The sequence below is a fragment of the Plecotus auritus genome (assembly GCF_963455305.1).
Source record: "Plecotus auritus genome assembly, chromosome: 7".
Taxonomy (NCBI): Eukaryota; Metazoa; Chordata; class Mammalia; order Chiroptera; family Vespertilionidae; genus Plecotus; species Plecotus auritus.
Window position 1 is genome coordinate 100,189,093 of NC_137774.1, and position 12,298 is coordinate 100,201,390.

The 12,298-nt window shown below is 38.1% G+C and overlaps 1 protein-coding gene across 6 annotated transcripts in view; it reads left to right on the top strand.

Annotated features, from left to right (window-relative positions):
* Window positions 1-12,298, top strand: part of CEP120 (centrosomal protein 120) — a 64,954-nt gene that overhangs the window by 20,121 nt on the left and 32,535 nt on the right. For all 6 annotated transcript variants that reach the window (XM_080679899.1, XM_080679895.1, XM_080679896.1 and 3 more), the window contains exons 7-10: window positions 7,204-7,401; window positions 9,075-9,302; window positions 10,311-10,524; window positions 11,579-11,756. In XM_080679899.1, coding sequence (XP_080536025.1) covers window positions 7,204-7,401; window positions 9,075-9,302; window positions 10,311-10,524; window positions 11,579-11,756 — 818 coding nt within the window. The remainder of the gene's footprint in view (window positions 1-7,203; window positions 7,402-9,074; window positions 9,303-10,310; window positions 10,525-11,578; window positions 11,757-12,298) is intronic.

Below are 12,298 nucleotides of genomic sequence, written 5' to 3' on the forward strand. Positions count from 1 at the left end.
AGCAGCTGAAATAAATTAATATTTTCTTTTTTTTAAAATTTCTTTATTGATTAAGGTATTACATATTTGTCCTCATCCCCCCATTCCCATCCCAAACCCCTCCCCACGCATGCCCCCACCCCCCTGTTGTCTGTGACCACTGATTAGGCTTATATGCATGCATACAAGTCCTTTGATTGATCTCTCCCCATTACCCCCACCCTCCCCTACCTTCCCTCTGAGGTTTGACAGTCTGATCCAGGGGTCCTCAAACTTTTTAAACAGGGGGCCAGTTCACTGTCCCTCAGACCGTTGGAGGGCTGGACTATAGTTTAAAAAAAAAAAAAACTATGAACAAATTCCTATGCGCACTGCAGGCCCGGGATGAGTTGGCTGCTAAGCAGGAAAGGCAGCGGCACCTGGCGGGCCGGATAAATGTCCTTGGCGGGCCGCATGTGGCCCGCAGGCCATAGTTTGAGGACGCCTGGACTCTGATCGATGCTTCCCTGTCTCCGGGTCTGTTTTTGTTCATCGGTTTATGTTGTTCATTATTTCCCACAGTTGAGTGAGATCATGTGATACTAGAAATACACATATAAGAACAGAAAATGAGACAAGCAATAATGGTTATGCTGAGGGGCAAATGAATCAGTCTGTAGTGAGTTTCTTTCTGGGCCAACAGTTCTTTTGAGTCCCAATTTCAATGTCAAACAGTTCCTTATGTGTACATGTCAGCAATGATATTTCAGTTCTGGATGGTGGACCAATGGTGGTAATACAGGTCCGACCCTCTCTGGTTTGGTCCTGGGCAACCTGCAGCGACGCACAGCTGCTGACTGCTAGTATGGCAAGGCGTCGTCAGCTTCTTCCATCTCTGGACTGTTTCTCCTCCGTCTTCATGGCTGGAGCAGTCCTGTCAATTCCTCTCTGTTGCAGGAATCCACATGGTCTTGGAGTTGTTTTCTGAAAATATACAAACATATTCTTGACCAAAAGTTAATAAAGGAATCTTTCCTATAAATGTGACTTGGGATCCTTTTTCATTTTTTGCCCAAACGATTTTCCTTTGGCTTGTTTTGACACCATGTGTGTTTTTCATGGGTGTCTTGCTGTTAGCATTACCAATGAAAGTTAATTTTCTAAAGTAAAAATTTTCTAGATGTAATTTACTTACAGGATATTTTTCCTTACATGATTTTCTTCTACTATCCCCCCTTTTTTGATTTAAATATTAGGAGGCTTTTGGAAATTTCATAATGCAGTCTTGATAACTTCTAAATTTAATTTTTTACATTAAAATATTACTGCTTTAGGTTCATTGCATGTTACGCAATTTTACCATGTGATGGACTACCAATAAAAATTTTAGTTAACACTTTAGGAACAGCTTTTTGTTTAGTACAATTAATTTTTCTAGAATATTCGCTTATTTCAATTAGCCAATTTAAATTAGTCTGAAAACTTGACTACTATTTTACTGTCAAATACTCTAACAACAATCTTATTTTACCCTGTAAATATTAGTGGAAAGGATTATTTGCCTTCTTGAGTAGGCCCTGAGCATTCCTGGTGCTAGGCTGGATTTAGATATCAAAAACCCACTTCCCCACACCATGGGCACAAGACAACTCAAACAAGTCTTGTTGCAGTGAGAGTGCAGCTGCTGTCGGCCAAGTCTCTGTCTGTTACCTGGGTCCCGATTGAGCTGGGCATGGGAAGCGAAGCAGCCATGGGAGCAGGAGACCTCCCTCAGAAGGGGTGAGGGTTCAGGCCCCTGTAAAGTTGGGGGGGTGAGGGCCTGTGCCCCACCTCTGTTGACCCCCAAGTTCTCTCCTGATGGCCCCTCTGCAACTGTGCCTGTCTTAGGTTGTTCCTTCCCTGAGGAATCTTACCTATCTCTGGCTAACCAGCCATCCTCCGGGGCCAAGCAGGGTGATGTGAGATTCAGTTCTGCCTCCTTGGTAGCCTATGCCCCCGTGGCCTCCACGCCCAGCACCTGCCTTTGGATCCCCTCGCCTGCTGGTGGAGCCCCGGCACTGATCACATATCTTGGGAACCCAGGTTTCTTCTCCAAGGAGGGCCCAGCTCACCCCACTGGGCGAGAGATCCATGGTACCAGCCACCACGAGGCTTCAACCTCGGCATGAACAGAAAGCTCAGGCAATAGCTGTGGGCAATTGGATTGTGAGAAGAGGGTCCCTCTTGGCCAAAAGGGCAAGAGGAGCCAAAAGAAATTAATATTTTCAAAAATCTTATATATATATATAAAAGGCTAATATGCAAAGTGTCCCCTCAGGAGTTTGACTGAAGACTGTGAGTTTGATCGCTTGCTATGATGTGCGCTGACCACCAGGGGGTGGCGCGGAATGAAGGAAGGCCCCGGCCGGCAGCTGGAAGGCCCCTAGGGACCCTACCCATGCACGAATTTTGTGCACCGGGCCTCTAGTACAGAATACAGCTTATGACTCTGAAATTTTTATTAGATTCCTCACTTTCTTAATTCCCACATAGTTCAGATTCACAAGTGAAATGAGTTAGTGACCACATATTTATCTGACTTGTAAGATTTATCAGGTAAAGATTTTTTTCAGGAAATATGTTTAACTTAGTCACAGAATTCAAGCCCACTACAAAAAGCACTTTTATTTTAAGAACTTTACTCTTTTTCTCCTAATTTGATACTTTCATTTTTCTCATTGACACTTTATATATGTGCTTTTGTCCTTTCCCCCAAAATAATTTTTTTCCTGAAAATAATTTGTTCAATTTGTGCTTGTGGATTACACAAGAACAATATACCACTCTGGTTTGAAGAAAGCCAAATCCACTCTCGTTTCATTAACCACATCAGAACACACATTAGATAATAAGTTTACTGTATTTTTACTGTGTTATTAAATATCTGTAAAACATTTTAAATAGTCACTTTATTTTTAATATATATTTTTAAATCTTTATTGTCGCAAGTATTACAAATGTCCCCTCCCATTGTCCCCTTCACCCAGTTCCCACCCCACCCCAGGCCACCCTATTGTCTGTGTCCGTAGGTAATGCATATATGTTCTTTGGTTAATCTCTTCCTGCTCTTTCCTCTGAGTTTCTTCAATCTGTTCCATGCCTCTGGTTCTATTTTATTTATCAGTTTATTTTATTCATTAGATTCCTTGTTCATTTATTTTTATATTGAATTGTTGATAGATATGTATTTATTGCCATTTTATTTTTTTATATTTTTATCTCTTTTTTCATCTTCCTCTTAAAAAATACCCTTCAACATTTCATATAATACAGATTTGGTGGTGATGAACCCCTTTAGCTTTTTCTTGTCTGTGAAGCTCTTTATTTGACCTTCAATTGTAAATGATAGCTTTGCTGGGTAGAGTAATCTTGGTTGAAGGTTCTTGCTATTCATCACTTTGAATATTTCTTGCCACTCCCTCTGGCCTGCAAATTTTCCCTTGAGATATCAGCTGACAGTCGTATGGAAGCTCCCTTGTAGGTAACTAACTGATTTTCTCTTACTGCTTTTAAGATTCTCTTTTTGTTTTTAATCCTTGGCATTTAATTATGATGTGTCTTGGTGTGGGCCTCTTTAAGTTTCTCTTGTTTGGGACTCTCTGTACTTCCTGGACTTGTAAGTTCTATGTCTTTCACCAGGTAGGGGAAGTTTTCTGTCATTAATTTCTTCAAATAGGTTTTCAATCCCTTGCTCTCTTCTCCTTCTTGTACACTATCCTTTCTTTATTGTTGTTAATCCTCACCCAAGGATATTTTTTCCATTGATTTTTAGAGAGTGGGAAGGAGGGAGGAAGGAGAGAGAGAAAGAGAGAGGAGAGAGAGAGAGTGAAGAGAAGGGAAGAGAGAGAAGGGAAGGGAAGGGAAGAGAAGAGAAGAGAAGAGAAGAGAAGAGAAGAGAAGAGAAGAGAAGAGAAGAGAAGAAAGAGATAGGGAAAAGAGAAAGAGAAACATTGATGTGAGACAGACACATCTAGTAGTTGCCTCCTGCACACACCCTGACCTGGGCCAGGGATTGAACTTGCAACTCAGTTACATGCCCTTGACTGTAACCCTTTGGTGTGTGGGCCAGTGCTTTAATCACTGAGAACATCAGCCAGATATTTGTGCCCCTTTAATGCAAGTGGTAGCAAGTTTGATAGTGTTCCAGGGGGTCCCTTGGAATTGTCCTCATATTTTAAATTGTTTTTTCTTTTTGCTGTTCCAATTGGGTGTTTTCTGCTACCTTTTCTTCCAGTTCGCCAATTCAGTCCTCTGTTTCATCTAATTTACTGTTGATTCCCTCTACCGTATTCTTCATTTCACTCATTGTATTCTTCAATTCTGACTGGTTCTGATTTGTTTGTATATCCATTTTATGTTTCTTATCTCTTTGTTGAAGTTCTCACTAAGATAATTTAACATCTTTTCATCAGTGTTTTGAACTCTGTATCTAGTTGATGTCTCCATTTTGTTTAGTTCTTTTTCTAGAGTTTTTTCCTATTTCTTCATTTGGTACATGTTTCTGTCTTTTCATTTTTAGTTTGCTTCCTGTGTTTATTTCTATGTATTAGGTAGATCTGCTATGTCTCCCAGTCTTGACAGGGTGGTCTTATATTGTAGGTGTCCCGTGTGGCCCAGTGGCACAGTCCCCCTGGTCATCTGAGCTGGGTGTTCCAGGGGTGTCTCTTTGTGGGTTTTGTGTACCCTCCTGTTGTATTTGAGCCTTGATTGTGGTTAGCACATCAATGGATGGGATTGACCTGTATGTGGACTGGCTGTGAGGACTCACTGTGACTGGCCATGACTTAGCAAATGAGCTCTTGTGCTTGGGTTGACCCCATGTAGCAGGATTTGCTTTAGTAGGGTTGTAGTGCATACCAAGTCTGCCCTTTGTGTTTGTGGAGCTGGTTCAGTGGTGCTCTGGTTTGCTCTGAAGCCAGTTACTGGGTGTGTTGGTTCTGAGGTTTCGTAAGAGGGGCTCTGATGCAAGCCAGGGCCAGCCACTGACCTGTGCCTGACCCCAGGGCCACAGGCCTTGTTAGCAGCTATAACTTGATATGCAGTTGATTGCCACTTCTGTTGGGCTTGGAGGCTTCTGGGAGAGGTTATGCCATGAACGAGGCTGGCTGCCACTAGTGCTGGGCTTGGGGACACTTAGGTGGAGGTACAGGGCATGCCAAGGCCAGCTGCTGCTTGTTTGGAGTTGGTGGACCTCTGAGAGGTTTCAGAAAAGTCCAGTGTGAAGTGAGGCAAGCCACTGGTGTGGAAAAGCTGCTGAAAGGGTTTTGGACCAGGCCTGGGAATGGGATGTGATCTCAGGGGATCACCAGGGAGGGGCAAAGGCTGTTAGCCCGGTTAGTGCAGAGCTTAGATTTGGTGTCTGCTGGCTGAGTGGAGGGAAGGCTCAACAAAGGAACAGTAATGTCTACCAACACTTATGTCCTTGGAAAGAGCTGCCCTCAACCCTGCCTGTAGCCCTGGCCCTGAAACCAGTCATTTAGTTCCTCCCTATATGCCCCTAATGATGTTTGAGCTGTTCCCCCTATGCTGGAGCTCAGAGCAAGTGAGTTTCAAAGTGAGTGTGGCCTGGACCTTTTAAGACCTGCAGCTCCTAGGTCTCAAGCAACCCATTGTCTTTCTCAGACACAGTTCCCTCTGGTTTTCACAGCCAGATGTTATGGGGAGTTCTCTTCCCAGCACTGGTGTCCTGGGCTTGGGAACCTGGTGCAAGGCTGGGACCTTTTGCTCCTTGTTGGAGACTTCTACAGCTGAGATATTCCTCCTGATTCTGAATTGCCACCCTGTGGTTTTGGGACCCGCCTATTTCACAATCCCTGCCTCTCCTACCAGTCTTTCCATGGTTTTTTTAATAACCTTAGTTATAGGAATTCTGTTCAGCTACTCTTTGGGTGGTTCTTAGTGATGGTTATTCTATAATTTTGATGTGGTCATGGGAGGAGGTGAGCAATAGGTTTACCTATTCTGCCATCTTGACCACCTATATTACTTTATGCTTTATCTAATATGCAAATTGTCCCTGCGGGAGTTCGACCGGGAGACCAATTGCTTGCTATGAAATGCGCTGACCACCAGGGGGTGGCACGGAACGAAGGAAGATCCTGGCCAGCACCTGGCAGCCAGGGAAGGAAGGCCCTGATCAGCCCTGATCGCCCGCCAGGCCTAGGGACCCTACCCGTGCATGAATTTCGTGCACCGGGCCTCTAGTATGAAATAAAAAATAATAAATAAGTATTGAATATTTACTATGTGCTCACTATGTGACTTAAATCTTATTCATTTTAATTTGTTTTAATCTAAGTGGTTGTAGTATTTTCATATAAACTGTCCAAACTGTCCTATAACTTCTTTATACTTAACAGTATATCTCAGGTACTTTTCATGTTACTGTATCATCATTTAGCAGACACTCTGTATGATTGCTATAATACTTTTAAGCCATCACCTAATAATTGTTTATAGTTTATTGTTATTTTTAACAATGTTCTAATGAACAGTTAAAGGTCTGATAGATATTTTATATTTTATGGGACAAAAATCCTATTTCTTCATCCTATTTGTCCATGAAACTACCAACTTTGAGAACACTCCTAGTGCAGAAGGCATCCATTGGCAATTGTTAATTTATAGGTCTCCAAATTTTGATATAGTAGCTAAAAAGCTTTATTTTATTTTATTTTATTTTATTTTATTTTATTTTATTTTATTTTATTTTATTTTATTTTATTTTATTTTATTTTATTTTATTTTATTTTATTAATAAAAAGCCTGGACCAAGGTGTTATATTGAATAGCCTGGGTTAAGATTTTTTTAAAACCTCCTCTCATTTATGAAGAGGATGACAGAGTAAGGAAAAGATGAAATAGGGTATGTGGAAATCAGGAAAGCTTAATTTAAAACAATCATTTTCTTCTGAAAGAACTTTGATGTATTCATGGATCAGTTTAATGAAATGTAAGACACTATAAATCTATAAAATTATTTTTGTCTCTGTTCTTTTCTCAGAAAAACTTCTCAAAATTAAGTAAACTAATAATTTGGATGCAATTTGGCAGAGATTTACACATTTTGAGTGATTGATTTAATATGTGAAATTAAAAAAAGCAGTAACATTCTTGCAAATATTTTTGGAGTTCATCAGACATACTGAACATGTTTGGTGGTTTAAGAAGTAATCCTTTTTTTTATTTTTATTCTTAAATGTTTAGTTAATTCCGTGTACCATGAAACTTCCAGAAAGACAGCCCGAGTTTTTCTTTTACTATTCTTTACTGGGAAATGATGTTACAAATGAACCCTTCAATGATTTGATCAATCCAAACTTTGAGCCAGAGAGAGCGTCTGTTCGAATACGAAGCAGTATAGAAATTCTTCGTGTTTACCTGGCTTTTCAATCTAAACTACAGGTACGTACTGCAGAAAATTGTATTTTAGTAGAGATGAATTTTTTAAGCATTAGAGAGGTACTTAAACCATATTATTTCAGTGGTGAAGGTCATTTTTCTGCCACATCTTTAAATTTTTTTAGTAATTATCCTGACTGTAAAGTTATAGCATAGTAGTTACTTCAGAATTTTAAGAGCTGTATCTCTTTTCTAGTTATTGTGAAAAGAATTGTGTCAATTATCAGTCCTTTATAATAAAAAATTATACCTGGAGCCTAAAGCTGTGAGCATAGCGAAGGTTCTGTTACTGTTAATGGAGGTGGTAGCCGTAGGCACACAGATCCCACTTTAAAGTTCAGAATTTATATTCCTATTTCTATTAAAGCAAAGAGATAATACAGTTTTTAAAAATCTGCCCCTGAATTGAATATTTTTTTAAACGCATTTCAAAGTAGACTCTAAAACTGAACCTTACCTAGTGAAAACTACTGTTTTATTTTTATTACAATTGCTTTAAATCAGCCTGACATGGGGTGGTCATCTATAGGGTTAGATAGTCATTTGTTTATAGTGAAGTGATCAGGCGTGTGTTTTGGGTGGGAGGTGAAAAGAGACATTAAGGAATTTTAGTAGAACTAAATTTTAGAGGTTGTTCTGCTAAAGCCAAGATATTTAGAAAGTTGAAGGCTTTATGAAATGATAAAATGCAGGAAAAAGCACATTTAATTTTATTCTATATCTAACATATCAATCCTTACCTAAAGTACTGACTTGTTAGTTTGATTCTCATGGACATTGAAGTCATAAAAATTCATTCTTTTCAACCAATTAAAATCATCACACCTAGTAACATTAAGACTAAGTTACAGGTAATTTCTGATATTAGAACTAAAAAATATTTTCATGTTGTGATTGCTTATTGTTCATATGAATGATAAGTTTGCCAAGGCTTTGATATAGTAAGGGAAAAGAATATAGTTATATAACATGCATCTGAAATTGCCTTTTTGTTGTTGTTGCAAAAGGTGGTAATGCTGAAGTTTTGATTAGCTATTAGTGTTTATTAGTGATTAACAGTAATTTCATCCAGGGGTATTCTCTTTTACCTTTTACTGTTAAGCACTTGCTTTATAAATAAAGTCCGAAGAGCAAGAAAAGAGAGAAAGAAACACTCCAGGTATTTTATGGGTGAATGAAACAAAATTATTTGAGGTTCTTTAATTTCCAAATGTGGCTGGATCTACTAACTTATTTTTTAGAGCTGTATTTAAATTAATGTTGAAATGGAAATAGAAAAAAATGTTGAGGTATTTGTTTTTTATTTAAATTCATGTACACATGATACAATTTGCATATGTAAAATAGCATAGTAAAATATTAAAGTTACCATACCTCACCAAAGAGACAGAAAAAAAGAAAAGGTTGTATCATATGTGTACAGTACTGAAAGAAAAAAATTAAAAGGAAGTAATAGTTTTATTATTGAGTTCTTGGTAAACTGTGTGCCTGATCAGTAGTTTTAACAATCACATGGGAATCTATTGCTTAGTTGCTTCAGGTTAGTAAGATGACCTGCATTATACTTGCCTTCTATGGAAGGTAAGTTTTTGTTAAGTTTTATAACTTTTTAAGTTTGTATTTTAGGAGAAAGAAGAAAACATAAAACCCTGTCTTGATTTTCCCTTTCATATTAGATCCATCTCTGCTGTGGAGACCAGTCACTTGGAAGTACAGAAATACCTTTAACAGGATTATTGAAAAAGGGTAGTACAGAAATCAACCAGCGCCCAGTCACAGTTGAGGGTGCTTTTACCCTTGACCCTCCAAACCGAGCCAAACAAAAGCTTGCACCTATTCCTGTGGAGCTGGCCCCAACTGTGGGAGTGTCTGTGGCTCTACAGAGAGAAGGCATAGATGCACAGGCAAGTAGTGACCCTCCTTCCCCTACGGCAGCTTCTCCGGTTTCACTTATGATTCTTCACACAAGTTGAACTTCAGAAGAGTTAACCAGCATTAAGAAAGTGTTTATTACTCTTAATTGATAGTCTACATTTTATGATAGGTCCTCTTGGAAAAGACATTTCTGAAAAGCATTGTTGCTTCCACTGCTGTGGTATAGTGACTGTATCCAGAGCCTTTGGGTATAGTCTTCGTATGGAGTGGAAACCATTCCCCTGCTCCCAACTCATAGTCAGTGACTATGGCAGAAAAAGAGCTCCAGTAAAAGAGAACGTTTTCTGGAAATCTGCATTAATGGCATTTATTTGGGTTGATTCACCTGAGCTAAGATAATGTTCTTGATCAATTGGGGTTTCTAGTTCCTATACTCTTCTTTAGGCAACAGAGATGGGCATTTATTTGAACATACATGGTTTTTTATACATCCCCCAACCAAGTGTAGAATCCTGTTCTTTTAAAGAACTGATCTTTATATAGTTTATGAATTAAAGATTGAAAAACTGAAGTGAAAGCTTTATATGTGTGTGTGTGTGTGTGTGTGTGTGTGTGTGTGTGTGTATAGAGAGAGAGAGAGAGAGAGAGAGAGAGAGAGAGAGAGAGAGAGAGAGAAGTATACCAAAGGAGAGGAAGAAAATCCTAGTAGACATTGATGTGTGTTTTTTAAAGGAATTTAGGCCTTAGTAGAAATAACCATTCCCAGGGACACCTATGTCTGACTTCTTTTATCCAGTATTCCTCTTACCCATTAGGATGCATTTTGGTTCTTAGCTCTGGATATATTTCCTTCCTGTTCATCTTCCTTTTTCTGGTCCTAGATGCTATAAGGATATTTGCAAATTATGAAGAAAAATAGACTAGGAATATCCTGACTGGGAAAGGAAGCTTATATTTTTAAAAAACAACATCATTTTTTGCTTAATTATGAAGGAAAGTTCTTTGCAAATTATACTTTATTTAAAAATTGTTTTTAGTCTTTAATTGAATTAAAGACCCAGAATGAACATGAGCCACAGCATTCAAAGAAGAGAGTTTTAACTCCCATAAAGGAGAAACTTAATGAGCCAAAGTCACCAAGTGTGTCCCCTGTTATGCCTAACAACCAGTCACCTCCAACAAAAGATGATGCAACAGAAAGTGAAGTGGAAAGCTTACAGTATGATAAGGACACAAAAGCAAACCCAAAGGGTAAGATTCTTTTTTTTTACAGACCTTTTAAATATAGATTTTGTAGCCATCTAATAAATGACTCTCAGACTTTTCATGGGATCTAAGTAAAAATTGAGTTTTTTAAAGAACCAATAATGTGTGGCAATGTAAAAAAAATCAATTTAAAGTAATTGCAATTTATTTAACTTCACTATAGAATTTGCAAAAAGGTAAGAAAATTTTTCTTTTACTTTTGCACTAGAAATAGTAGCCTGTTCAAAATAAATTAAAGTATATATTTCTTTCAAATAGTTTTAACTAGTAAATTCTCAAATATCTTGAATACATTTGAATTTTAGAGGAAAGAGTTATTGTTTCTTAAAGTAACCTTGTAATAATAATTTTTTATCCTAACAGTTGAGAGTCTGAGAAAGCATATTTATCTGGCTTTATAAAAATTTTCCACCCATTACATAAAGATCCACAATCATATTTAGTAGTGTAAGTAAGTAAAGTAGTGTTGGATTATGAGTTAGAAATTTGGGAGTGAGTTGTAGCTCTGTCACTGAGCAACTGTACAATTTGGGCCCCTCACTAAAACATGTCTGGCCTATAACAGGAATAAACTAGATAGCTCTGTCTTTTCAAGTTTTAGATCTTTGTTAGACTGTGTCATATGTACCTAAAATAACTAAAATTACTTTAAAAAGTATCGTAATTATATTTGCACTGAGTCTCAAATACAAATCCTTCAAATGCTAAGTTCTGTTCAGCTGCTTCCTGGAAATAAGGTAATGCCTGTCATGCTATTGGCATACGTAACCACATTGGTGCTGCATACTTTTATGTTGCAATGCACATAAAGAGGAAGCTTTTTTTCCTACACAGTTCTACAATGGGCATTAAAGCTTGCATAACTTGGGACAAGTCACTTTAAGATATTTATGCCTCAGTTCCTATGTTTATTAAACCAAATAGTCAAGTTCCTTGTTTGAAGGTCAAGGAGATATCTTTAAATTATTTAGATAACTTAAGAGAAAGTGTTAGCAAATGGAATTTAAAACCAAACCAAACATTTTTACCTTTATTTTAGCCATCAGTTCTTCTGTACCTGCTTTGCCGGCCCAGCTGGTGACGGCATCCAGTGCTCCGGAAACAGCTTCAGGACAGAAGATTGCTGTTCCAGCCACGTCACACCATTTTTGCTTTTCGATAGACCTACGGAGTATCCATGACTTGGAAGTTGGTTTTCCAATCAACTGTATTTTAAGGTATGATTTGATTTGTTTTGGTTTAAAAGTATTTTCCAAGGAGAAGTGCCTTTTCTCTATTGGGGAAGTTGCAGAGAAAAATGCCACCAGAGAAGTTATAATGTTTGTTGAATCAGAGTATTAGAAGAGGGTAAGGCTGTGTCCCAGTGACTTCAGAGTTAAACCAGGCTGGCATTGGTGGTGTGAGAGGCAACAGTCTTTACTATGCTAGTGTAATAATTGAAAGCATTTATAATAATTTATTAATGGTTCTATTAAAATATGGTGACTCTTGAACTTAAAGTGTGTTGTTCCTGGAAATAGTGCCACAGGTCAAAATAATGGAAGGCATCTGATTTTTCTGTAAAAACTATCATAATGTGAGGTTATATTCCCCAAAACTACATTTTAAAGCTGTGAATCTAAAAACCATACTTTGTAAACTGTAAGTGGAATGTGTCCACACTCTTCAATATAAAAAATTGAAAATATACATTTCAGTCAGTTAAATGGCTTTATACAGTAGTTTGTTTATAGTAATATTACATTTTCATAGATTGTTG